This window comes from Polychytrium aggregatum (genome assembly GCF_025602895.1).
Source record: "Polychytrium aggregatum strain JEL109 chromosome Unknown BJ171scaffold_24, whole genome shotgun sequence".
Classification (NCBI taxonomy): Eukaryota; Fungi; Chytridiomycota; class Chytridiomycetes; order Polychytriales; genus Polychytrium; species Polychytrium aggregatum.
This window is the reverse complement of record NW_026516226.1, coordinates 1-25896: the sequence shown is the minus strand read 5'-3', so window position 1 is coordinate 25896 and position 25896 is coordinate 1. Positions and strand designations below refer to the sequence as shown.

The 25896-nt window shown below is 58.2% G+C and overlaps 8 protein-coding genes across 8 annotated transcripts; 4 read left to right on the top strand and 4 right to left on the bottom strand.

The window, feature by feature from the left end:
• Positions 1–362: 362 nt before the first annotated feature.
• Positions 363–1997, top strand: BJ171DRAFT_509590 (class I glutamine amidotransferase-like protein). Its single transcript, XM_053111401.1, has 3 exons — positions 363–906; positions 1240–1657; positions 1760–1997. Exons 1-3 carry the CDS (start codon positions 823–825, stop codon positions 1936–1938), a joined length of 681 nt encoding a protein of 226 aa, XP_052965482.1. The 5' UTR covers positions 363–822; the 3' UTR covers positions 1939–1997.
• A 905-nt stretch (positions 1998–2902) lies between these two features.
• Positions 2903–4586, top strand: BJ171DRAFT_599973 (LicD family-domain-containing protein). The gene is made up of 2 exons (XM_053114971.1): positions 2903–3169; positions 3253–4586. Exon 2 carries the CDS (start codon positions 3403–3405, stop codon positions 4405–4407), a length of 1005 nt encoding a protein of 334 aa, XP_052965481.1. The 5' UTR covers positions 2903–3169; positions 3253–3402; the 3' UTR covers positions 4408–4586.
• Positions 4587–4782: 196 nt separating this feature from the next.
• BJ171DRAFT_509582 (uncharacterized protein) lies at positions 4783–8019 on the top strand. The gene is made up of 6 exons (XM_053111400.1): positions 4783–4934; positions 5379–5753; positions 5907–6234; positions 6702–6813; positions 7001–7122; positions 7266–8019. Exons 1-6 carry the CDS (start codon positions 4881–4883, stop codon positions 7730–7732), a joined length of 1458 nt encoding a protein of 485 aa, XP_052965480.1. The 5' UTR covers positions 4783–4880; the 3' UTR covers positions 7733–8019.
• A 1377-nt stretch (positions 8020–9396) lies between these two features.
• BJ171DRAFT_509581 (uncharacterized protein) lies at positions 9397–11572 on the bottom strand. Its single transcript, XM_053111399.1, has 2 exons — positions 10957–11572; positions 9397–10848 (listed from the first exon to the last, which is right to left on the bottom strand). Exons 1-2 carry the CDS (start codon positions 11193–11195, stop codon positions 9888–9890), a joined length of 1200 nt encoding a protein of 399 aa, XP_052965479.1. The 5' UTR covers positions 11196–11572; the 3' UTR covers positions 9397–9887.
• A 1128-nt stretch (positions 11573–12700) lies between these two features.
• On the top strand, positions 12701–15068 carry BJ171DRAFT_460240 (WD40-repeat-containing domain protein). Its single transcript, XM_053108435.1, has 6 exons — positions 12701–12909; positions 13201–13258; positions 13550–14042; positions 14236–14319; positions 14459–14658; positions 14816–15068. Exons 1-6 carry the CDS (start codon positions 12878–12880, stop codon positions 14912–14914), a joined length of 966 nt encoding a protein of 321 aa, XP_052965478.1. The 5' UTR covers positions 12701–12877; the 3' UTR covers positions 14915–15068.
• A 674-nt stretch (positions 15069–15742) lies between these two features.
• BJ171DRAFT_143169 (uncharacterized protein) lies at positions 15743–18279 on the bottom strand. The gene is made up of 4 exons (XM_053105712.1): positions 17019–18279; positions 16607–16843; positions 16188–16375; positions 15743–15973 (listed from the first exon to the last, which is right to left on the bottom strand). The coding sequence occupies exons 1-4, from the start codon at positions 18118–18120 to the stop codon at positions 15842–15844; spliced, it is 1659 nt and encodes a 552-aa protein (XP_052965477.1). The 5' UTR covers positions 18121–18279; the 3' UTR covers positions 15743–15841.
• Positions 18280–19357: 1078 nt separating this feature from the next.
• Positions 19358–21960, bottom strand: BJ171DRAFT_460238 (uncharacterized protein). Its single transcript, XM_053108434.1, has 3 exons — positions 21101–21960; positions 20275–20769; positions 19358–20013 (listed from the first exon to the last, which is right to left on the bottom strand). Exons 1-3 carry the CDS (start codon positions 21559–21561, stop codon positions 19770–19772), a joined length of 1200 nt encoding a protein of 399 aa, XP_052965476.1. The 5' UTR covers positions 21562–21960; the 3' UTR covers positions 19358–19769.
• A 1492-nt stretch (positions 21961–23452) lies between these two features.
• On the bottom strand, positions 23453–25795 carry BJ171DRAFT_623613 (uncharacterized protein; the record flags this gene model as incomplete). The annotated part of the gene is made up of 4 exons (XM_053115462.1): positions 23453–23625; positions 23820–24643; positions 25053–25441; positions 25571–25795. Coding segments are annotated over 4 exons (1611 nt in total), but the record flags the coding sequence as incomplete, so codon positions are not given.
• Between the last annotated feature and the right edge of the window lie 101 nt (positions 25796–25896).

Genomic DNA, 25896 nt, shown 5'->3' with positions numbered 1-25896 from the left:
CCGCGACCAGCCGCTCGCCGCACCACTCGAGCATCGAGCGCGACAGGGACAGCAGACGAGGGGAAAGGAACACGCGCCCGGAGCGCGCTGCTGTGTCGCTGTGTCGCGCGGCTGTATGGACGCTGCACGGTCTGTGGCTGCGACGCGCTGCCGGACACTGTGTGACGCAGCTGCGCGCATCATGTGCGCGTTTATGTGGCGCGGCACTGCGCGTCGAGACACAGAGCCGCTGCGCATCCACTGGCGCGGTGCACGCATTCGAGTCGGATGCATCCATGCGCAGCACAGGTTTGGATTCGGTGCCGCGATTGGACCACGAGCTCGCCCAGCACTCAGCGGGTCATACTGTTTCAGAGCACCAAGTCCATTCCATTCCACTCCAGGGCACCAAGTCCACTTCATTCCACTCCACTCCAGGTCAGCGAGTCCATTCCAGAGGAGCCGGCGACCACCAGTGCGTCGTCCCAGATGCAGTCATTTCAAATCTCGGCACACGGCCGTGGTTTGTCATCTGGTCGAGGGGCTCCCGGCGGCATTTCGCACGCCGCAGTACCCCGCATTGCTTCGCGGGATCGACGGATGATCCTGGACGATTCATCCCGCATGGCGATCCTTGCCGGATGAAATGGGCCGGCGGGCCGGCAAGGGATTATGCGAATCGAAGAACCTGGAGGATCGCCCAGGCAAGGAGATCAGAGCCGCCCCTCCACGCGCCATTTGTCAGCCTTCCTGGATAAAAATCCCGCCGCGGCGGATCGACAGCGAGGCACCGCACACAACCCCATCGGCATCTGATCATCTCCAGCCCCACTGCCCACCACCATGGCCAAGAACATCCTCTTCGTCCTCACTTCGCACTCCGAGCTCGGCTCCACCGGCCACAAGACCGGCTGGTATCTCCCCGAGGTATGTGCTGTGCCGTTGGCCATCGCGCTCGCTCTGGTTTTCCTGGCGATCGGCGCGTCGTGCAGCTTTGTTTCTGGTCGTCTGGGCCGATCGATGTTGCCGGCGCCGCCCTCGCTGGCTCTGGCACAAGATGAGATCGCCATGTTTTGATCATAGCGGCTGCCGTGATCTTATCCATCGTTTGTCCGGGTTCGGAGATCGTCGATCGCTCTCGCACCATAGACCGCTCAACGCGACTCATGACTGGCGGCAGTCGCTAACATCGCAATCTGCTCTCCGTCATTGCCTCGCCCCCATCGACTCGCTGCTGCCGTGCGCACCTCCATCCCGCAGGTCGCTCATCCTTACTATGTCCTGGCCCACCACAAGATCACCTGGGCCTCGCCCAAGGGCGGCGCGACCCCGATGGACCCCGGAAGCGCCGATGCTTTCAAGGCTGATCCCGAGTGCGCAAAGTTCCTCGTCGATCCTGTCGCCCAGGCGGCCGTCAACAACACCGTTCAGCTCTCCACCATCAACGTGGCCGACTACGACGCTGTCGTTGTCCCCGGTGGCCATGGTCCCGTCTTTGACCTGGCCTATGATGCCGAGTCGGCTCGGATCATCTCCGGCGTCTACGAGCGGGGTGGAGTCGTTGGCGCGATCTGCCATGGCCCTGCTGCCCTGATCAACGTCAAGCTCTCGAACGGCAGCTATCTGGTCAACGGCAAGAAGCTCACAGCCTTCAGCAACGCCGAGGAGGATGCCGTTTGTAAGTCTGTCGCTGCGCTGGCCGAGCTTGGGTGATCCAAGTTGCTGGCCGACCCCATACAGCGAGTACTAATCCCAGTGCTCCTCACTATTTCAACAACAGCGCTGACGGCGGCCATGCCCTATCTGCTGGAAGACGAGCTCGTCAAGCACGGCGGTATCTACGAGAAGGCTGGCGCACTCTGGGGCGAGCATGTTGTCGTCGATGGACAGCTGGTGACTGGCCAGAACCCGAGCTCAGGTCATGCCTTTGGCAAGGCCATCAGCCAGCTCCTCCAGTAAATGACCATAACCGCCTGTGTTATGGGATAGTTTTTGTCAATACACCATTGTTTGCAGCATGTGCAGAACGAAACGGGGCAGTGGTGTCCCTGAGTATCCCTCGCATCAACCACGGCCAGCTGTTGGTTTGGGGAGCACAGTGCCGGTCTCGTAGGACACATTGTTCGGCCATACTGAGATATGTATTCAGAACCGAGAGAAAAGCCACCCCCTGCGCTCAGAAATGGATGTCTCGTTTCGTTTCATTCGTTCCGTTTAGTGCGGGCTGGTGGGAACGCTTGCCTGGCACCAGTATCGCTCCGTGCGCAACATGCGGCATCGATCGTGTCGGGAACCTGACTCGCAACCAGCCCAAAAGTCTATTGTCTCGCTGGGAATCCGCCGGAATGCCGATTGCAGGCAGCTCGTCCAAAGTCTTCCCAAGCGCCGACGACAAAACCGCTCCGCACGATTTGCTGCGATTGGTGTCCGCGATGGCTCGGCCCGGCTGGGAATCGGCCGGCTGGCAGACTGATTGGGGAGATTCTCTGAACATATGGTCTGCGGTGCTGGCATCTCCGCTCCTCATTGCTGGTCAGCCACCGCCAGAGCCTACCGTTGATTGCACTCCTCGATCAACACATTGTCCGCCACAACAATGCGCTCTGGGTAGCGGCCCTAGCCGGGCGTCGGCGCTCGCCTCGGGCTGACCTGATGCTTTGGGGAATGTTGCGCTTGTAATGCTTGCGTATTCCGGCTGTGCTGGCAGTCCTGACACATCTTCCTATTGTCTGCCATCACCACCGACAATCCGGACCCCATTCGTCGCTGTTTCTCTCGACAACGCAGCAGACAATATGTCCGGGCCCGGATCGAACGCCTCAGCCTGTCCCCCAGCAGTGCTGTTCTACCCCCAGCGATTCTCTTCAAGACCCACCTATCCACACCGAGAATAATAGAACGTTCGTCTCGCCGGTGTGGGCTGCCTTCTCGCAGCCGCCACCGAGATTGTGGAAACCAGTGACGACGCTGGTCCACGTCAGCATCGGCAACCCAATTCGCTTCCTTCCATTCCCCTTGCTGGTCGTGCAGAGGCAGCTATATCAACCCTCGAAGATTCCCCCGCTTCTGCATCGATATTCTCCTCATTTCGGATAGCCCACCATATCACTACGGGTCCATTTCTCTCGTCTTTGCTGATTTAGAACGCCTACGCTATCGACACTAATCCGCGGGATCGATATATGATTTGGTATGTGAAATCCCTTGAATCCGCTATGCGTTTCCCTTCGCCCGCCTAAACCTCACTCGCTTCCACGCTTTCCACTATCACAGATACTGCACTCAGACCACCAAGTGATTACTTCGTCCCTGCTCGCTCGATTATCTGGTCGCCTGGCAAGCAAATCTCTCATCCCGGACTCTCGCCATTATCGCCTCACAAACAAGCACGCAGCCCAGTACCTCTGCCCTTCAATTCTTCTGATGTTCAAAATCTCGAGGTCACAACGTTACTTTGTTGGTCTACTGGTTCTGGAATTTATCCTGATTCTCTGTATTCGATGGATCATAAGGAAGCCGCTCGAGTCCGTAAATCTGGACAATCAGTCTGTCGAGGTCAATGTCAGTTCCTCAGTCGACGGTAACCGGCAACAGCTGCAGCACCCAGACATCAACCTGACGGCCATCATGAGCGGCGAAATACAGCTCCCAGAGTTCAAGTATTTTCACGAAGCCCCATTCAAGCTTCACGTCGATGCGCGCTTTGATACAACCAAAACAAGCAACATGGTCCGCATCGTCAATATCCAGGAAGAGAGCACGTATCGCCTCGAGCGACTCCGCGCCCTCTTCAAGGCCTGGACAGAGTTCACCTCGAAGCACGGCATTGAGGCCTGGATTGCCCATGGAACGCTTCTGGGGTGGTACTGGGGAAAGAAGATCCAGACCTTTGACGACGACATTGACGTCCAGATGCGGCTGGAGGAGTTTGTCAAGCTGATCCCCTTCAACAAAACCATGATCTCAGACACGGCCCTGCTCGACATCAATCCGCATTTTGTCAATCGCACGATTGTCAAAGACTGTCTCAACATGATCGATGCCCGCGTTATCGACACTGCCAGCGGGTATTTCATCGACATTACAGCAGTAATTCCTGAGAACATTACCACCTGGGACGGCTTTGGACACGGCAACACCACTCTGACGTGGATATGCAAGTCTCCATGGCGCTTCAAGGACGAGCACATCTTTCCACTTGTGCATGTTGAGCTTGACGGATGCTCGACGTTCCGCCCGTACAACACCGAAGCGCTTCTGGAGCAAGAATATCGCCACTGGAAATCACCGAGTATGTACATCTACAAGGGCATGTACCACTACGATCAAAAGCAGAAGCGCTGGATCGCCAAGCCGCGGGGTCGGAGGATACAAGAACAATTCAAGCCACTCAAGCTGACGGATGACCCAGTGTCTCGCAAGATGTGATGGCTGGCTCGCCTCCTGTCTTGCATCGTTGCATGTGTTGTGCAAGCGGAATAAAGCACCGCTGTGTCAACGATATTGGTTGTGTTCGGGACAGTGGTAATACGATGGGAAAGGCCTGTATGCATGGATGGAATAGATTCGATATGTAGGAATAACGAGAATAACCGCGAACAAGACCGTCCAGAGCCCAGGGCCGCCTAGCACACCACCCGGCAACCAGGACCATCCACCACACCGCCCAGCGACCAGGCGCCAAGCCAGGGGCCATGACGCCACGGGCGAGGGGCGAGGGCCGTCTCGGCATGCTCTCGCATGCTCTCGCCAAATCGTCACGCGGCCAGCAGCCCCGCCCTCCTCTGTCCGGGACTTCTGCCGCCGTCGAGCAGCCCTGACGCTCCTCCCGCTCGCCTCGCCTCTCCCTCCCCGTCGCCTGCCGAAGGGCCTGCTTTGCCAGCACCCTCGCCGAATCCACCATGGGCAACACGTCAGCCAAGCTCAGCGACCCAGCCAAGATTGTCGATGGAGGGGTAAGCGTGGCCTGGCCACCATCCAGTGGCATCCGTCAACGGTACCGGCAGCATTGGTTGTCCAGTGGCGGCGAGGCTTTCTCCCTCTTTCACGCCCTTGCACTGGCTGCTCCTCCCGAATGTGTCTTGGCCCAAGGCCCGAGTGCGACCCTCAGCGGCCGCCGATGCTCAACAGGGAGGGTCATGCTCCTCGGGCGAAAGCAGGCCGGTCCGTCAGGCGGCCTGCAAGGCGATGCCCAACCCGCAGCGCATTAATCTTGGCATCAAGGACCCCGGCATATGACCCGATCAGTCTGGCCTCGTGTCCTTCGGTCCTACGGAGAGGGGCAGAGATAGCCGGTCGCCCCGGACGAGTGACCACGATGGGTGTGCGTGCGGTGGGTCGGTGTGATATTGTCGGCTCACCATCTCGATGTCACCATGCAACATGATTCCGAATGAAAGGAGCTGGTGCCCCATGGCATCTACTCAACGGCGCCCCAAGACTATGACATCAAGGTGGTGCAGAGCCTGATCCAAGCCAGACGGCTCTCTCCTTTCTACAAGGGCCTCGAGGATCTATCCGATTCACAGTTTCACCTCCATTTCAGTCGCCACTCGGTCCCCATGCGGCGGGAGGAAAACTCATCGGCCGGCCGCCACGGCTCCAGCTCGTTGCTGGCCCAGCGTGTGCAAAAGTCGGCTTCTCTGCAGAACCTCAAGATGTCGGCAACGGCGTCGCACACAAAGTCGAGTCCGTCAGCCGATGCCGCCTCACAGGCCGAGCATATCATGAAAGAAATCTACAAGGACGCCTTTGAATGTCCAATATGCTTTCTGGTAAGCCGGCTCGACACCCGTGCGGATCTGCAGCAAGTCCTGATCCCTCACGCGTTTCTTGCTCCGTTCTCTGTCCCGCTGAATCCTCATTATGCGAACCGACACCGACACCGTCATCGGCCGGGATTGTGCCGCTCCTGGCCACCTTGTCAGTACTATCCGCGCAACATGAACTTTACCCGCTGCTGCGACCAGCCCATCTGCACCGAGTGCTTTGTTCAAATCCAACGACCCGAGACGACGTGGGAGCCGGCGTCGTGCCCTTACTGCGTGATGGCCCCCTTCGGAGTCGTCTACGACCCGCCCGGCTCCCCTGGATTCAACACCCGCTACGGCATCACAGTCGCAACGCCACACAGCAGCAGGAGTGCTGGCGGAAACGAGATTCATGAGGCAGCCTCGCATGACTCGCTGACGCCTCCGTCGACGCCCAAACGACGGCCCAGTACCAGCCATCTGTCCAAGGGCGTTGTCACATCAGGTGAGATTTGTGGTAATGCGATGTACATTTGCCATCATGGCGCCCATCTTACGATGCGTGGCGAGATTGCCAGCGTGTCTATGAAGGAGCGACGCCAGACTCGGCCTTTGTCCGGCTACATCAGGGGACGAAAGCAAGACGGATGTTATCTGCGGGACATGGTAGCGCAGGGTCCTTGTGAAGGCACAACCGAGGGCATGGACACACACAAATGACCTCTGCCGAGAGCACCAGACAAGCCTATCAGCAGCACGAGCGAGCCAGCACCGGAGATGGACAGAACGGGAGGCATTGGCCATGGGGTGTCGCACTATGTCCGATGCTACAATCCGTGGACGCATCAGGCACCTTGCCACAATCACAACCACGAGCGTCGAACGTGGCTCACTTGCGTCGTTGTGAACCGGGTGTGTTTGGCAATACGCTAATGCCCCTGCGTCTCTTTGCAAATGCGCTTCAAAACACAGACGACATCCGACCGAATTGGAGAGAAAAGCAGCAGCAGCAAGCGATGGAGCGAATAGCCCGCGAGCGGAGAATGCGGTCGGCAATGCACTCACAGCGGCTACTCCAGCTTCAGTACGTATCGTGGCGGCTCTGGCGCAGATGCCGAAGCATTGAGCGTGGCATGTCGATCGTGGGATCAAACGCAGCAGCTCGATACTGTTGGCGTGCAGTGCCCGGTCGGCAGAGGTTCCGACACAGCCTGCTTGACGGACTTGCCACTCATACTGTCCGTGCATCGGTCAAAATCACGGTCTCGCAGAGACCAGCTTCTTGCCAACCCCGAATCCATCAACACGATCGCAACAACTTGGTCCCAGTCGATGGAAGAGGCCCGGGCAAGCCAGCGAGGCCAGCGCGAGCACCGCAGTCCGCGGTTTGATGGTCAGTCGGGTGGCGGTCGCTCCATGGCAATTAGTCTCTGGGACTCAAAGCGAAGTGAAGCGGGGATGGTGGTTGAGCGATTTTCGATTGGAGGAAAATCGCCGCCTGGCCGCTGACCCCATGCAACCTTCATGCTTGTTCAGTGATGCGAGCCATTGGCGCCGATCTGGATGATCTCATGCTTATGGAGGCCATCCGGCGCAGCATCCAAGACCAACAAAGGGCCGAGGATGAACAGCAACAGGCGCTGGCGCAGATCGAGGGCGAGTCCTCGGCCCCCACAGACGGTACAGCGGCCGATCCCGCAGCCGCTGGCCCTTCGGCAGGTCCTTCTTCAGCAGGCCCTTCAGCCGAAGACACCGCGAATTTCGGCGCCGCTGTTGCAGACCCACCCCAGTCAGCCAGCCTAGTACCGGCACATGGGAGCGGGCGAGCGGACGAGGATCAGGAGCCGCCAGCTCTTGTCGGTGCGGGTTCTGGGCCCGCCATCGAGGTTTCGACACTGGCAGAGCCCGCTATCGAGGCCAAGCCTGAGCATCCGCCGCCCGTGGAAGAGCCGAGCCATGGTGAAGATGCCGTTGTTCCCGTCGTCGAATCTGCCAACCTGTGAAAGGAACAGGCCCGCTGGCAGCTATGCCGAGCTCTGCTGTTTGGCCCTGTTCTGCCTGCTCTGACTCGATCACGGCATAGGACAGCAAAAAATGGTACCTCGCCGGCGGCAGCGAGAAGTACCTCCCCAGCGACGGCGGGCAGATGCAGCCAGGTCCGTTCAGCATGGCATTCCCCCCTCCCACCCTCCAGCCGATATCCGGCGGGTGTCTGTATGTTTCCAACTTGTCTCTGCGTTGTTTCTGACAGCGGCTCATGAGCCGTGAATATACACACATGATCCATTCGGTTGTCCGCGACCACCACCACCATCAACAGCGGCGTGGTTGACGTGGGTCTCGATTGCGGTTTGGACTGGCCAGCTCCACGCACTTGGTGTTGCTGGTGCACTGCGGCAGGCGGATTGCACCCAACAGGGCCCATGGCGGCCGGCTAGGTCCTTGACTTGGCGATGATTGCCATGGCGACCTTCGCAGCCGTCCGCGTCGTCTTTCCCCTCCCGTTGCCAAGTCGACGCGGCCTGGCGCCCGGTACAAATCCGCGGGTCAGTCAGGTCACTGATTGGGTGGAATTCGGGACTGTCACCTGTTGCAGGGTCGAGATTAGGGGAATCGACTCTTTGCTGGCGAGTGGGCAGAGTCACAAGGAAGGATCCATGTGCAACGGTCCTGGCACAGCACGACACAGCGCCGCTGTTATTGTGGATGAATTGTGGCGAATCAGCGCGAAGGGTGTGGCGTGGTCGGCCTGTGGACTGTTGGACGATGCCCCTGGAGCCGACGGCAGGCAGTCGGCGCTGCAGCTAGATATGCGAATGCGGGATGTGTGGGATGGGCGCAGCATATGGCAAGATGCTCATTCTCTATCGACAACATACAACATTGCAGACAACATAATGCAGACCCAGTTGCGCGGACCCACTGTGCAGCCCTTGCGACGTGCGCCGCTTGTGTCGCGCTGAGGGCACCGCAGCGCCGCCGGACGCACAACACCCACAACACCTGCACAACACCCGCACAACACCCACAATCGCAGCGCGGCTGGCGTGGTCGTCTGGTGCAACCGCACGCACCCTGTCCCACGACCAAAGCTAACGGGTTGTACAGCACGGGATTGGTGGAGGGCCGAATCGCCCAGTCGCCCTTGCCGCCGCTGCGTTCGCGCACGATCCGAAAATGGAAGCCTGGGACAGACGCGCCTCGGCTGGCGGGTGGGCGGGCGTGGCTTGTGTGTCGCCGTTACGTCAGCAGCGGGCATCTCGCCCGCTCTCGCCGCCAGCGAGACGCCAGCGAGGCCCGCGGCGGTGGGACAGACTTTTCTTCAGCCGCCGAGAGGCTCCTCGGCGGCGCTCTCGCTCGGTGCGGGGCGGCGGCGAGGACGGTGGCGAGGGCGGCAGCGGCGCGCCGAGGACCGCCACCGAGACGGACGAAGAGGAAAGGCTGGGCAGCACAGAGGCCTTTGCCCAGCACATTCCCAGCACACTCCCAGCACATTCCCAGGCCCGTCCGGGTCACCAGGACGTGGCGGCGGCCGTGCGTGATTGGCCGGGCCCCGCGACCGAGAAGCCTGCCGAGAGCCCGCCGAGAGCCCGCCGAGAGCCGTCTCGCCCGCTCGCGGAGAGTTTTTTCCTTTGGGCGACCGCCCGTCCGGATCGGCCTTCGTCACCCGCGCTCGTATAAATTCCGCCCTGCTCCCGGGAACTGCTGGCCAACCTTCCACCGCCCTTCCTATCCGATCTGCCCACTTCGACCATCTGCACGTACTATGGTTAAACCTCTTACCGACATTCAGCTTTTCATTGCCCTCCTGTTGAAAATTTGCAGCGACATTTGACATTCGAAGCAACCAGCCCCACGCTGCTTCAGCCCTTCCAAACATTCGCCTTTCCAGCTCCTGCCTCGCTGACGCTGCACCCAGGCGCCCCTCCCGTCTGATCCTCCAGTCCCTTTCGCCAAGTGCTCTGTCGCTTCGGTGTCTCCGTGATCGCTCCTCTCCCATTCGTCCCTCCCGGGCACACTGCTCGCAACCGTGAAACTGCCGAGCCCAGCCACTCTGCCCACACGCTGATTCTCGAGTATATCCCGATACCTTGAGCCCATCGTCCAACCGCGTTTCCATTCTCGATCCAACTCTTGTTCCCATTGCGTAATCCGTTGCTACATCCCATCCTCCGGACTCTGCTCCCGGACTCCACTCCCAACTTCGACTGCATCGCTTCGGGATTCGCTTCTGTATTCATTCACTCTCCCCCCATCATCTGCATCGCCTCTCCCTCTGTACACACTTCCACCGCTATTACCATCATGCCCCGCGGCCGTCATAAGAACAACCACTACATGAAGCAGTTCTCGACCTGCTCGGCTCGCGCCCTGCTGCCCAAGAGCAGTGCCTCTGCCTCTGGTCCCGCTGCTCCTGCTCATGTTCTGGCTCCTGCTCCCGTGGAACCGTGCCCGTCGCTCCACAGGGCGAAGCCTTATGATCGCAAGCTCCCGCGGGCTCAGCACAATCACATCGAAGCCACCACCGCCACCGCCGCTCATATCCCTGCGGCCACGGTCCCTCCTGCATTCAACATTTCTCCCGCGGTTACGCCCTCTCCTTCGGTTCCCTTCTTGGATATCGAGACTCAGCGTGTCACTGGCCTGGTCACCACCCCGGTTTCTCAGTTCCAGCAGCTCACCCCTCCCCTCTATCCCCTCGCCTCCGCCTTTCCTCCTATGTACCCCTGGACGCCCATTCTGTCCGGAAGCGATCAAGTTTTCTTCTACACCGCCGACTCGGTCGTCCCTTCGCGCCAGGCATCTCCGGCCGAATCCGACGCGACCCTTGCCTGGAACTCTGTTTTGCCGCTGCTTCCTACGCCGGTCCTGTCCCCGCTCGAACAGCAAGGCGCTATGAACTTTCTCCCCGTCGGTCCTCGACCAACCGAAGGTCTGCCCTTTCCCGCCCAGAGCTTTTTTCCCGCCTCGCCCTTCAACGAGCTCTACGCCACCTTTGCTGACGACAGCACCCTCGCCAAGATGGAAGCCAATTGCTATTCGCTCCCACTCGACGAAACCGGGCTGTTCCTCCCAGCCATTGGCTCCGTCCCCTCTGAGGCGGAGTCCGACGGATATGGTATGTATCAGCGCCGCTTGGAAGGCACCCTGCTGCCTTTCGTAACTGTGCTGACTGAGTGCGACCTTGCTCATACTGATCAATCATCCTTCTCCGCCCTCTCGCCAGCCTCCTCCGTCTCGAACTGTGACTGCTGCTTCGACTTTAGCGGCTACGGAGCCGTCCCTTCCTCCGTCGAGCTCGCCAACGTCCCAGCCACCGGCGCGCAGATGATGTGATTGCCGCCGACGCTGTTTCGGCACCCGCTTGCAACAGCACCAAACCAAACCAAACCAAACCAAACCAAACGAAACACCACCCCTTCTTGTCCGGTCCTTGCCCAAACTCTTCATCCTCGGCTTACCCATACCAGTGAGCAAGTCAAGTCCTGCTTCAGCGCCAGCCACTCTGAGTCAGCTCCATATCTCAAAGTAGGCCCTAGGTAGTTCCTCTTGCTCTTGTATGTTGACGGACAGATCAGCAATTCTCTCGCGGTGCAAACCCTGTTAGTGCCAAGCCCACCAGGGCTTGATTGCCACAGGACTCTGCCACCCCGGGACGCCTGATCTGTTCAAATGGTAGCCAGGATGGAGAACCGGAATAAATCCTCAGCCTGCCCGGCGATGGAGACGATGGTCGATCCGTCTCCATCGTGAGGTTGGATAAGACCGGGCCGGCGATTTGAGCAACCCTCTCCACCACATTAAGCGTCTGCGCGTGTTTCCTGGGGAGCTGTGTGAATGGATACTAAGGCAGGCATCAATCGCTGAGACAGGGGAGCGATCGACTTGGGCTGCTGGGTTTGGAGTCGTGGCAATACCATGCAGTCAGGCGTGTGGGGGGTCGTCCCTTATCGATACGGGACTTGTGAGAACCATATTCCTTCAGCTGGATGTGCCAGGGGACAATCAGGTGCCCCCAGCCACTCTCAGTTTCCACTCTCAGGCCAAGAATCTCGCCCAATCAGCGCCGCTGGTGGGCTGATGACACCTCCCCTTGACACCCAAGGGCAGTGTCGTGATAGGCCCCTTCAGCTCGCACCCTTCGCCGCAGGATATATGTGTATCGATCTGCGTCCATCATCGCCATTCCTCCCCCCCCCTCAAGCATCCCACCCAGAGCATCAGGTTTTCGCAGAACTCTTCATTCCGACGACAATCACAGCCAGCCAGCTGGCCATCAGCGCAATCCGACCATGGACAGCTCGCCGCCGAGCAAGCGCAGACGACTCGATAGATCCGATGCTGACGAAGCTCCGCCCAGTCCCCCGCCATCCAGTCCCCCGCAGCCTCGGCTCTCTCCAGCAACCCCACCGCCCGTTGAAGGCACTCGCATTCGCACTCTCGACCTGTCCCGAGCCCCTCCAGGCCCCAAGAGCCAGCGCTCCATCCTTGAGCTGTTCGGCCGGCGAGTCAAGCCCGGCTTCCAACCCGATCGCTTTATCCCAAACCCGGTATCGCCCTCATCCAAATTTGCCTTCAGTCATCCATACGGACACATTGAGAGCTCGGCCTCAGCGAGCTCGCCATCGGGCGAGACATCGAGCGATGCCGGTGCTGGGACCGGGAGCCCCACAGTGTCGGCCTCGGCCCTTGTCGCTCCCTTTCTATCGGCCCAGTACCCCACGACGCTCTCGAGCCATCTACGATCGCCAGCCCCATCCGAGATCCGTCTCTACCAGCCCATTCCTCAGACCCCACCCTCTCTCCGATCACGGAGCTCAGCATCTTCCCATCCACGTCCATCGCCATCGACTCCAGTCCGCCCACGCACTAGTCGAACGTGGGGCCGAGCAGCGACAGCCCCAACCGTGGGAACAGCGCGAGAGCCCGACATCCAGAGCCACGATGATATCGTCGCAGAAGCCACAGGACTCCGGCTGGACAGGCCGGTTCTGGATTTTGACTTGCCCGTTCCAAACGCTTTGGGGGGTCGGCCGGTCCACGCTTCTTTCTTCGAGTCCCTGGCAGCAAGACTGCCGAGCTCATCGCCCAGGAAGCGCCCACCCATTCCGCAGTCGCCAGAGAGGGTCTTGGATGCTCCGAATCTCATGAACGACTTTTACTACAACGTGCTCGACTGGTGAGAGCATAGTGTCGCGTGTGCCCATGACGATAACATCAGTGCTCGAACCGGGTATTTGAGTTCGGAGGGCGAGGGAGGCTCTGGTGGTGGTCGAATCTATGGAAACGACCAGCAGATGGCCAGTGGCATCAACTGCATATGCTTTCATTCTATGTCGAGTGTTCCTGTATGCAAATCGCCAAAGTCGAGAACTCTTCGAGGGTGCTGTATCGTCCAGCGGACAGCCCGCCATCGTGACTGACTTAATCTCACCCTCCCCCGCCCATCCGGTGTCCTCCTGATGAAAAGGTCGTCCTCTGGCTGCCTTGCTGTTGGTCTCGCCGAAACCTGCTATCTATGGACGGACGTGAGTTTACCTCGCCGTGCAGTGAGCGACGATCCGGCCTCATTGAAGGCGAGGCCATTTTCTCTTTCACGGACTCGGACCCTGTGGCTGCATTGGATGCAAGCAACCGCCTTGTTTGATCGGATATCCTCTTTCGGTGCTCCAATATGGCGCACAGACTATCCGTCAACGACCTTCTGTACTCACTGCATGTCGATGATTGTCCTGTTCTAATGGTATTTACTGCTCCTTCCCCCCATTCACCTCGTACTCACGCCCCCCCCACTCGCCTCACCCTGAACTGATCTCAAGTCAACCGGCCAGGTCGACACACTTCAGAGCCAACGAAACCGCGACGATCATATCTCTTCCTGCGCCTTCTCCGTCGACGGCACCAAGGTCGCCGTGGGAACCCTGAGCGGCCTCTGCACCATCTACGACGTCACTCCAGGAAGCGGATACATGGGCAAGCTGTTCAGCTGCCAGCAGTCATACCCGGTCTGCGCCATCTCATGGAATCGGCAAGGAGTTGTATCTCTGGGCGACCGCTCCGGCAAGATCCTCAACTACAACGGCAAGAACTCGATCGGTCAGTGGATCCAAACTTTTGGAGGCGCCCACACGGACCGGGTGGTGGGCTTGCGATGGTGTCCTCAAGGCAGGCTCCTGGCCAGCGGCGGAAACGACAACCGAGTGTTTCTGTGGGAGATTGGCAGAAGCAGCCCAAAGCTCGAGCTTGCAGGGCACTCAGCAGCTGTCCGAGCGATAGCCTGGTGCCCATGGCAATACAATCTGCTAGCTACAGGTATAGTTAACACTGGTGTTGATGCTTGGCTAAGGGTGTACGGCGGGACTGACGACGGTCTCAAGTATGATCTTGGCTTGAGTGGGCGAGAGCGGTGACGAACAAGTGGAGCGGTAGTGACTGCTTGATCAACAGCCCTGCCTTCCTCGCTGCCGCCAACTGACTCGTCCTTCGATCGTTGCGTGTGAGACAGGCGGAGGTCTTGACGATCGATGTATTCGGTTCTGGAATACCGATACCGGAACATGCGTGAAGAAAGTTCACACGGGCTCACAAGGTAAAGTCTGCCAGTAGCCCCGTCAGAAATATGGAAGTGCGGGAACACTGTAGCATGGTGCACGAGGCGACAAGGGAGATGCGGATGTGGGCTGCTAGCTAAATCTTTGATCGATCTTCGTTACACTTTCATAACTCAGTCTGCGCCGTGCTCTGGTCAAAGTCGTATCGAGAGCTCATCTCGGCCCAATACCGCGACGAGAACCAACTTATTCTGTGGAGCTATCCGTCGATGGAACAGGTCGGCACAATGCCTGGACACAAGGAACGACCGATCCACATGGCGCTCAGCCCGGACGGCCAAACAGTAGTGACGGCAGCGAGCGATGAGAACCTCAAGGTGGGCGTGAGGGGAAGGGAGCAGAGGATGGCGCAACACCGTCGGTGGTGTGAACTGAGCCTGCAACTGTTTGCCGATCGTCTCTCCCTTCCCTGCCGGCTATCAATCGCCGTGCATACGTTAATCTCTCTCCTCTGCTCTGTTCCTATATTGTTAGTTCTGGAAGTGTTTCCCGATCAAGCCCGGCCAAAAGCTCCTTGAGCCACCGGGCAAGTTGGTGACCGCCGATGACCCATTAACCAACTCGCTCCGCTAGCACGGGATCGTCTATGGCTACTTAATCATGTCTATGTATTGGCGCTGCGGGGACCAAAGGAGAGTACCGATCGAGCGGAAAAGGCAGCACATCGCTCGTCTTGGCCAGCCCAAGGGGATATGTACAAAATGATGTAACTTCAAAATATACAGTATCCGCAGCATCGAACGAGGATCTCGAAAGCAGTCGTGGTCATTCGCATTGGGGAAACCGGGACCAGGGAGACGCACCAAAAGCTTGACAAGTATACCTGCGAAGCCCTGTTGCCCGTGCCTTGGCCATGTTCTCGCCTCTTCCTGTCCCGACTGGATGATGCTGAGCTCAAAGGAGCAGTGAACTCTCTCTCCCCTCACCCTCTCCGTTTCCTTGGCCCTGTGCTTCCACTTCCACTTTCTTTTGGATAGATTGTACATTTCCAATTGGAATGGAGATCTCCTCCCGGAAAGCCCAAAATAGATGATCAAAGATTACAAATAAACAGAGGAGGGGGGGGAAGGAGCCGTGAAGCCTTCCTCATCCATGGGCGTAATCGCTCCAAATCGAATCTATACATGGAAATACAAAGAGAGGAAGATGAACGGAGAGAAAGATGGGGGGGGGCAACAAGAGGTACAAAATATGAAAGAAACGAGAACATACGATAACAATACGGAACGAACGAACAGCGAAACGAAATGAATGAGTGAACGAACGACGAAATGAATGAAAGAGAGCAAGAAAGGACGGCCATACGCTGCGCCGACAAATAAACACAGCACAGACACAAAATGTGCGGGATGATAAGCTACGGCGGCTTCGTCGGCATCGGCAATAAAAGGGGGGGACACAAGTCCGAAAGAAACGAGCCATGTAACCATATATGAAATAAACTGATGTGTGTGACAGCCAAAGAGGACAAGTGCAGCGACCGATCGAGTCAGCATGTGACTACTGCTGGAGGTAGTCGGTGGGATGGTTGACCAGATGGTCGATAGACTGATCGTCGTCCTGCGCCGGCGCATCGGCACGGTGTTCTTTGAGGCGTGGGCAGTTTTTTCTCTTGTGGCGTGGGACAGCGTCCTGTGCAAAAACAAGGCCACGACAGCATGGGTGTCAGAGGAAGATCGCAGAGCCGCAGACACCCAAAAGCAACCATCCGAAGGACCTCGACATCAGGACATGCCTCTCCAAGGAGACTGACCATTGCCATCTATATCTCATGCAGGCGCTAGGGACACTGAAGCGTCGAGCCACCACATGCGACCGTCGCGCATCACCAGACCGGCTTTCGTACCTGTCGACAAAACCTGCGGCCGCAGTCCTCGCACACATAGCGCGCTATTGGCGACGATCCTCCGGCAGCAGCAGCAGCAACCGTGCTGGACTGGCGGAGCTGCCGGCAGTTTTGCTTCCGGTGTCGCGCCATGTCCTGTTGGCGAACAAAGGATGTGTTGCATCCAGGGCACGTATACTTGCGGACATCTGTGGCAGATCAAGATTGGCGCAGTGGATTCGACGAGTCGACGAAAGAATCGAGGACGACGCGGCAGAAAGGCGTTAAATCATGAGGCAGTGAGACAGCAACGCAGGAGTGGCGACGGTGCAAGTCCATGGCCATGGCGCTCAGCGGGCTATGCTGATAGACAGATCGCATCAGGAGGGGGGGGGGCAGAGCAAATGCATAGGCAGAATCGCTGAGCAGCAGTCCCTTACGTTCGTGAGCACCGTCGATGTGGCTCTTCAGGTTGTTCATCCTGGTGAAGGATTTGTTACAGCCGGGATAGGTGCATGCGTGTCGCTTGGCCTTTGTTGTGGTTGCAGACGCAGCGCCATCTTCAAGCAAAGGCGAATCGAGTTCCTCATCACCCAGCTCCGTTGAATCAAAGCCGGCATCGAGCTCTTCAGAGACCAGCAGGGACGGTGAGGCGCTGGAGCCCGCATACGACCATTCTAGCAGGGAAACACGGTCGATGGATGCCGAAGCCGAGTCGAGCGGAGAGATTAGATTCACAAAGCACCTTCCTATTCATGCATGCTCGACCAGACATTGCAGATGCATACACGACCGGAGACGCAGCTAGAGCAACGGCGTCTGATCGTTATAGTAAAAGTCACAGATTCTCACCAGAGTCGATGGGAGAGGGCTGGATCGGCGTATGGATGACGGAAAGCAGGGCAGGCGACAGCACACTCAGCGGCGTCTGCGACGTAATAGTGAGCGGGAGCTGTTGGTTCATCATCGAAATGTGCGGGCTGATTGCAGACAGGTCCGGTGACAGCACGCTGATTCGTGGAGTGAACATGATCGCAGAATTGGCATCGTCGGGCATGGTGGCGATGATCTGAGGCAGCGACTGGAGGGTGCCGACGCCATAGAATTGCGACTGTGGGAAGTGGAGCTGCTCTTGAATGTGGAACTGCTGCTGCTGCTGCTGCTGGAACTGCTGTTGTTGTGGTTGTTGGAGCTGCAGTGGCTGCTGTTGAAAGGCCTGCAAGTCGAGGTCGTCCTGAGGCTGGCTGACAAATTGGGCTGGCCCTGGCATGAGCAGCGGGTCGTCAAGGGCGTCGAAAAAGTTGGACTGGGCAAAACTCGGGTCCTGTGGCAGGGTAAAGGTCGAGGCCAGAGTCTCTGGGGCCGACAAGGTCGCAGCCGCAGCTGCAGCTGGCTGCAGATATGGGCTCGGCTGCAAATACGAGGTGCCGGCCGAGGGACTGAGCAGGATATGGGGGCTGTGGAGCAGCGATGCTTGCAGGTCGGTCGAGGGGTTGAGGAGCGAGTGATCGGCGGGCGGCAGTGCCGGCGAGAAGTGAGGAAACGGGACATTCATAGTCGAATATGGAGTGCCTATGGGCGGCGCTTGCACGACAGCGGGGCTCTGCACGAAGGGGTATAGCGGCGACTCCAACGCAGCCATCGAGCTGAAGGCCGATGGATGCCCAACGAACTGGGAGTTGAACGAGCCGGGAAGACCGAGAGCGGCCATGGTGGAGCTGGCCTGGTCGCGCGGATCAAAGGTCTCCTCGAGGTTCACAGTGGGTGGCAGAGCCGGGCTGTTGAAGTTGAGGCGCTCGAGCTCGTAGGCGAGCATGGGGGTTGGGCGTGAGGCCATGTTTGGGGTGTAAGCCGGCGAGAGAGTCGAGGACATGGGATTGATGGCAGGGGTGAAGGCCACGGCTGGAGAGCCCACAGGTTGTTTGTCTCGTGGATTAACGGCGGGGGTGATCATGTTAGCGGCGACAGGAGTGCAAGACCGATGATGGGGGGTCGGAGAAGACAGGATGGGATCGGACGAACAAAGAAGTCGGCCTGGGGAGATCGAGGATGAGAGCGAGTGAGGCCCGAGGACACTGGCTGGGCTAAAATAGGCCGAGGTGGACAACAGAGCCGATGCAACGACGGGAGTGGTCTGGAGGGCAGGACGAGAAAGCCTCGGTGGCAGTGGCGGGCAGCGGAGGCGAGGCGAGGCGGGAGAGGCGCGGCAACGGATACTGAAGCGCTGTTGCTGCGGTTGCAGCTGCGGTTGTTACGTGGAGCGTTAGTGGTATCAAATAACGATGCAACGACGACCAAGGCGACGGATACAACAGTTGGCTGAGACGGCGACCAGAGGAGTTCTCTTCGGTCCAAGCGAGCCCGCCTCGGCCTGGCGCGGACGACAACGACGGCGATAGGAGCGCGGACGTGGCGCACCCGTGGTTGGCCAGCAAGGCGGCCGGGAAAAGACAAGCGGGCCTGTGTCTGCGCTCCTTGTGTCTGTTGCGTTTTCAGCCCGGCTGGCCGAAATGGCTGACCGAAATGGTTGACCGAAATGGCTGACCGAAATGGTTGACCGAAATGGTTGACCGAAATGGTTGGCCGAAATGTAAACGGATGTGCAAATGCGTCTTGCGAACTCCGCGGGGCTGCTGTGTCTGTTTGCGTCTCCTTGGCCTTTGCTGCGCTTCCTTGCATTCCGTTGCACTTCCTTGCACTTCCGTTGCACTTCCTTGCATCTTGCATCTCCTTGCACTTTGCATGTGTCCCGTCGGCTTCGGCACCGTGCGCGCCAAATGTCTTTTTTTCGCCCTCTTCCCCCGGATCCATCGCTGCACGCGGCCCATACTCGTGGCCATCTGCTCTGTGGGTGACCGGATTTGCCGTTCTGATTTGCCGTTCTGTCATCCTGTGCTGGGCCGGGCCTTGCACATTTCCGCCTCAGGGCGGCCAGACTCAGCCCCCTGTTCCCACTCCATCCGCTCCATCCATTGCGCAACCCATAGCACTCCACCCACCCCACACATATCCATCGCAATCTCTGGCAATCTGTCCTTCGTCACATCGCCCCACATCACTCCTCGTATATCCAGACACTTCGCCACCTTCTCCATCACAACTTCGCCACATGGCATCAACGGCACGGTTGCTGGCACGCTTTCGGTGACTGCCTACCAGGCTCACCCACCCCATGTATGTGCCCCTGTCTTGGTGGATGAAGCTGCTCTGGATACCTGGAGGAATCATCGACGGTATCCGCGATGTCGATAGATAGAGGCGGTGCTGCATGGCTCTGTGAACGTGTCTATTCACGATCCAAAGGGCACCTCCAGGACGATACATCAATGTCCTCGGAGCAGGATTGGCCCATGGTATCCATGAGCCCCCACGGATCTGCGACAGTGCTCAGGCGGAGGCTATTGCCAGGACGCGAAGTCCCTGCGACGCCGTTTGTTCCGTCGTATTGGTGCCGTCCGGCTCAGACGCTAATCCCAGCCAGAGCACAAGCCTTCGAGTTGCAAGTCGTCTCGAGCGCGCATCGATTCAGACCTGCCGGCCTTCCGGCATCATTCAACAAACCCAGACCCGCCATCGTCTGTTGCGGTCTATCAGCGGGCGGCATCACAGAGCCTGTGCCTTCCACACCTTGCGCTCGGCGCCGTTGCTGTGGCTCCCGACGCTGCTTCGTCCCGACTCGGCCAGGCGGCTCTTGCTTTGCGCCTTCCGCACGATCGTAACCTCGCTGCCCCGGGTCTTGCCGCTGCCAAAGGACAACAGCACGTTCTCTTCACCTGCTGCATGTCCGCTTGCGCTTCCCTTGCGTCGCTGGGACCTCAGACCGATCACGTCCTTGGCAAAAGTGTATCTGCAGCAGATGGAGTTGGCATTGGTACTCGATCCGCGGTTGCCCTAGCACTTTGCCAATCTCGCAATGTTCGTGCACCAGTCACCCTCCCATTACCCACTCAATCCCGATTCTTCTGAATCTTGGCAAAACTCGAGGATACCACGCCGGGCCACCCGAGCAATCACTTTGGTCATATGGGCCTCGTTGCCAATGTCCAGCTTCCGCACCGCTCGCCGCCGGGATCATATCGGCCCAGAACACTGCACCAGCGCGACGTACCTCTCCATATCGCTGGGGACTTCAAAATGCTCGCTCTCGACCACCTTCTTGAGCCACTCAAAGGGCAGATTGGAGAACATCCGGACAAGCCCCTTGTAGCCTTCTCCGCCACGGTTGCCCCAGATAGGAGAGTTGAGCTCGTCTACCAGCTCTCGCACGATGCCCTTGGTGAGGAAGCGGTAGACAAAGTCGCGGATCTTCTGGTTGGCCAGGCCATATCCAGTGCCATCAGGCAGCTGGCTTACAAACCGACAGTAGTCCAGCACCGTCTCTCGAGACATGTCGTTCTTGATGCACTCGCACACCATGTTCTGCAGATCCCACAGTTGGAGCAGCTGTGTGGCCGACAGGAGCGACCGCAGCATGCGAGATGAGTGGCCCATCATTTGGCTCTGGGCATATCCGGCGTAGAGATGCCCGAGTGCGATCGTGATGCCCTCGACGGTGAGGTTGGGGTCCGACAGCTCAACCGTCATTGTCAGCGGAAGCGAATATCTGATCAGAGAAAGAGAATGGAGCCATCAGTCACTGCACCTGGATGCTGCTCCAACGGGGGAGTTTCTAGACTAGCAGCATCTGCTTGCTGCAGCAAGCACTGATAGATTGGCCGGATCGGCTGGGAGAATGTGTGTGAATGCCAGAATGGCTGGAATCCGATCCAGTCTACCCTTTGCTCCAACGACCACTCTCCTGACAGACAATGCTGGAGCCATGGGCACAGCCAAATCAATGTGGCAAGTCGTGAGCACGGCCCGATCGCAGCCACAAAGATCATAGCAGCCCAATTAACCGACACGCGGATCCAGCGCTCGGCAGGCGACATTACCTTTCTTGTTCGCAAGCTTCCAGACGTGCCGAAAGGAAGGGGCTCCTCGAGGCCACAATGCGGTGGAGCTTGAAGTTTGCAGCCGCCAGGGCCGCACGATCAAGCGCCAGAGTCCGATCGTCGGTGGGGGGACACTCGAAACGCAAAACAAGGTCGTGATAGCGACCCTGAGAGAAACCATGATGGTATAGATGTGCACAGACAATATCATGGTAGCCATGGTGGTGATGGTGATGCTGCTGCTGCTGCTGCTGCTGGGCGACCGGGAGCGAGACGCTGCCGTTGACAAGGCCGATTCTTGGGTCGTGTCCCTGGGGAAGCTCGTTGGGCGGGATGTCGATCGATGCCTGAGGCGCGGCGGGCTTTGAGTCTTTCGGCTGCTCGCCATTGGAGCGAGGCAGAGGAGGGGTAGTAGTTGGGCTCGAGGCGCTGCGGGTGTGCTCTTCCTGGATGTTGATCATGGTGGTGATGTTTCGAGTGTGTGGAGGCAGTGGGGGGACAATCAAGGGATATTCGGAGCAATTGAAAAGTCGAACGATGGGTTGTGAGGCGACAAAGTCAACAGCGGATGGGTCAAAGAATGGAGCAGACAAAAAAAAATTCTCCAAAAGAAGCTTGTGCGCTGGGATCAAAGGCGGAGGCAGCGGCGGCGCAGACGAAGGATATTGTCGGTGCGATCCAATGTTGAGTCGACTGTGTGCGATGAGAGCAGATCAAGTGACCGAACGGCTAATGAAAACGAGATCGGAGGAGAGCTTTGGATGCTGCTGGTGCTATCGCCGAGACAGTGCGTGCTGGCTTGGAAGGGAAGAGTGCTCGGCTGCGCGGCCAGATGGGAGATCTCGGCAAACCGACCAGCCGAGATTCGGCGTGTTGGGGAAGCCAGGCGCGCCAGCCAGCAGAGACCAGGGCCAGACGAGAGCCAGACGAGGGCCCGACGAGGGCGGCGAAATGCAGCCCGCCGCATATTCTGTGCTGCAGGCCAGGGCAGGTCCCGAGAGCGTCAGCGCCTGTGAGAATCGACCTGATAGTCTACCCAGCCAAAAAAAAAGAAAAACGGAACAGTTCTGTTCACAGTTGCATGGACAGGCCTTGAAAGCCTGCGTCTCGGGAGGGGCGGCCGCAGTCCATTACGGGAACAATCGTTATGGAAACAACGATTATGGAAACCCAGGTGTCCTAGATTTGTTTTGTTGCTCCTTGCAAGGGTTACAGCTAGCAGTCAGATGCCACAGTGCAGCGATCACATCCAGAGAAAGCAAAGGTAGTGTCTGTGCAGTATTCAGAAATACTGACAGCGACAATGACAGAACAGTGGCAGTGATATCGATAGGTTGAGCCCACGATGCGAAGGAAGCGGTAGATGGGGCTTTGGGTGAGTGGATCGGGAGGAAGTGAGGAAGAGGACAGGCCCGAAAGGGAGGCATATTCATCGAACTGGAGCAATCCGGAATACTGAGGAGCGAAATATGTAATGAAAGCAAGTGCGAGCCTCGTGAGAGTTGTGAAAGCTGCGAAGGCTGTGGAGGCTATGGAGGCTGTGTGGGAAACAGCCTCGTCAAAAGACAACGTGTCTGGTGCGGACTCGATCCTCGCTTCGGGCGTTGGTCCAGATGGGTGCATCGTCGCTTTGGAATGGAGGGGTCTCGGTGGCGAACATCGGCGTTGGGTACCCGTGTACTTTGATCAAGCCATTGCCGATTGACGACTGCAGATCGCTGCGAGGACAGTGGGTCAGCGGCATATCAAAGTGCCCCCCCCCGTCGAGATCCTATCCAAGGACATTGGCTCGTCCATAAACAGCGTGACCATACGTTCAGTGCCGCAGCCATACAGCGCTCTTGTAAAACATGAATCTATATCAGATCTAGCCTGGTTTGATAACAGCCAGGCGGGCTCTAATCGGGGTGCATTGACTGGCCACCAAGTCGTCACGGCAACTATGAAGCGCATTCTCGGTGATGGGGGGGGACAGATCCAGAGAAGTAGTCAAAGAGAGAAATGAGAAGCAAAGAGCAAGCAGGTGAGAGTGATGGAACCGAACCGAACAAGCAAGTGAGCGTGTATGAAGGGAAAGAAAATAGAACGAAATGAACGCATGGCGCATGAGGGTGGAAAGGAGGGAGATTGCAGGCAAACCCAGTGCAACGAGAGAGAGAGAGTTTGACAGAATGGTTGAAGGGGGGGGAATGCCATGCATCATGCATGAGCAAAATCAAAGAAGCGAAAGTAAACCACAGTGTTGCATACGAGGCGTCGAGAGCACGTATGCCGTCGGTCGATACCGTAACAGTGAAGGGAGCAGCCGCAGCGGCAACGAGCGATGGCGATTTGGAAAAGAAAGCAGCGTCCCTATACACAGTCTGCGTTTTCTTGGTATCGATCCTGAGGCAGGGATCCATGCTTCGAGTACCAGATTCCACAGGCATTGCAAAGGGTTTTCGAGCCGAGAGGTCCCTTGCGGAGGGTGGGTGTGTAGCGGCCACTGAGCAGGCACCACGAGCATCGCCAAACGAGCCGAAACTCTGCAGAGAGAGGGAGAGCGCGATGTCATCAGCGATTGCGATGAAGATGGCCTATGACGTGGACAGACTCTCAAGCAACAGCATTTTGGCGTCAAAGCCGGGGAGTTGGAGAATGAAAGTATAGCGGGACGCAGCCAGACCCATGATTGTGAGTCGGCCCTGGCTCCTGCGCAACAGCACCACCCTCGACATACCGCCAACATCGATGCTTCCGTCGGCATTGAACATGTTGGCACTGGCACCAAACCCCCTGTGCTTCTTGGGAGGGCTGATGCCTCGAGAATCCGAGAGATCGATGATGTTTCCGTTTGCAGTGTTGATGAGTTCTCCGCCACCGGGATTGTTCAACAGGTCGGCGCTCTGTTGCATCAACTCGACTTGTTTCGCGACCAGCTCCGTGTCAATGATGGGGGGATCGCGCTGCTTGCGCTTCTCTTTCTTTTGTGAGGCACTCGACATGTGATTGTGCTGCATATGAGCGCCGATGGTTGAGCCGCTGCCCTGGTTGTCGGTGCTGCAGCTGCTGCCGGGTCCGCTGTTGGCAAAGTGCATGGAGAGGTGTGCAGGATGCTGTTGCTGTTGTTGCTGCTGTTGCTGCTGTGGCACATTTGCCCCGCCAAACTGTGACGAGTAGTGTGTGGACTGAAACGGAAGCTGCAGTTGGTTCTGGTATGGATTAGGGTGGTGTGACTGCGTTGGTGTCTGCGCCTGTGTCTGCGACTGCGTCGGTGTCTGGGGCCCGCCCAGATAGACCCCACCGGCGCCGTATGCAAACTGAGAAAAGGTTGCCTGCTCCTCGGCCGTCGGTGTGTAGTTGCGGTATGGAATACGGGAAGGGTGACTCGGAGGCATCATCGTGCGGGAGTTGGAGCCGCTGCTGCTGTTGCTGGTTCCACCCGCGGGGCCTCCGTGCTGCCAGTGGATACTCGCGGCATTTTGAGACATCCCCGAGTGGGAAGGGTTGCCGCTCAGGTTGAGACTTTGGGAGCTGTAGGATGCGCCTTGCCGGTTTCGCTTCCTGGTAGACCAAGGAATCAAGGAATCAATTAGACACCAAGAGTTCGTGTCGGGACAGTTCCCCGCGTGCTAAATCAAAGAACCACGAGCACACTGCGGAATGCGGCCTCATGTGTGTGGGAAAGTATTCCCCCCCCCATCCATTTCAAACGGAAAGCGCGACACCACGGGCGACTCGCATCAGGCACTGCGACCTGCGAGCGTCCCCAGCTCCGTTCGGCTGCATACAGCGCACCAGATGGCGCCAAGGGCAGCACCGTGTTGTTGTTGTTTTTCACGCAAGTTTCGCTCAAGCCGATCCTGCACGAGTTCCAGCTACCGGAGCCGCATTTGCGCGTCCCAGCGCGAAGTACTCGACAGAACCACCGCTCGACGACAAATGGCTGCACGTGTGCGAGATAGGCACTTACCTCTTGGATTTCTCTCGGCCGCCCTTTTCGCTGGACTCGGACTGGATCCAATCACCTTCTTGAATGTGCTCAGACTGGTAACTTGCATTCAGCGCCGATCCCTGTGGTCCCAGGACGCTGAGATGGGGTGGAGTGATGCCTGGCACAGGGCCCGTTGCAGCCGGGGCCGCTCCGACCACAGGACCAACGTGTGCAGACTCTTCAAAGTTGATTCGGGCCAGGCATAGCTGCTGCCGGATCTCGTGGGCAATCACCGAGATGTATTCTTGAGGGAACCCGAGGTCCAGCGACAGCTGGTGAGCAAACTCTTCGGGGCTGGGTGCGTTGGGAGCAAAGAGCGGCCATTCAAACTGGTCGTGTAGGTGGAAAGTTCCAACATTGACATCGAGCTACAAAGCATCGCCGAGAGAGCAACCGTAAAGTTAGCGTCGCCAGCCAGGGTTCTCTCGTGGGCGGCAAGGTCGTCACGGTTGGACCCGCAAAGGCAAATGTGAAGGCCAGTGATTGTTGCAACGTACCTTAATGATGATGCGGATGTCCTCCAGGCTCATTGTCGGCCCCTCCGGAAAGGGATGGACGGGGGCAGGCGGATTTTGTCCCATGCCTGGGCTGCTGTCTTCCTCCAAATACGACTGGCACTGCTGACGGATGGACTGCGAGATGAGCGGCACAAACTGCTGCGAGAGCGGGGAGTCGATATCGTCGGCAAAGATCTGCGCAAACTGCTCGGGAGTCACCAGGACCTCTGGTACGGATGCATCAGGGTGTGTTAGAGACTCGGTGCGGTGCTACGGTTCGAGCATGGACCGTTTCCCAACGCCAGCCAAGCCTGAGAATCGCATGC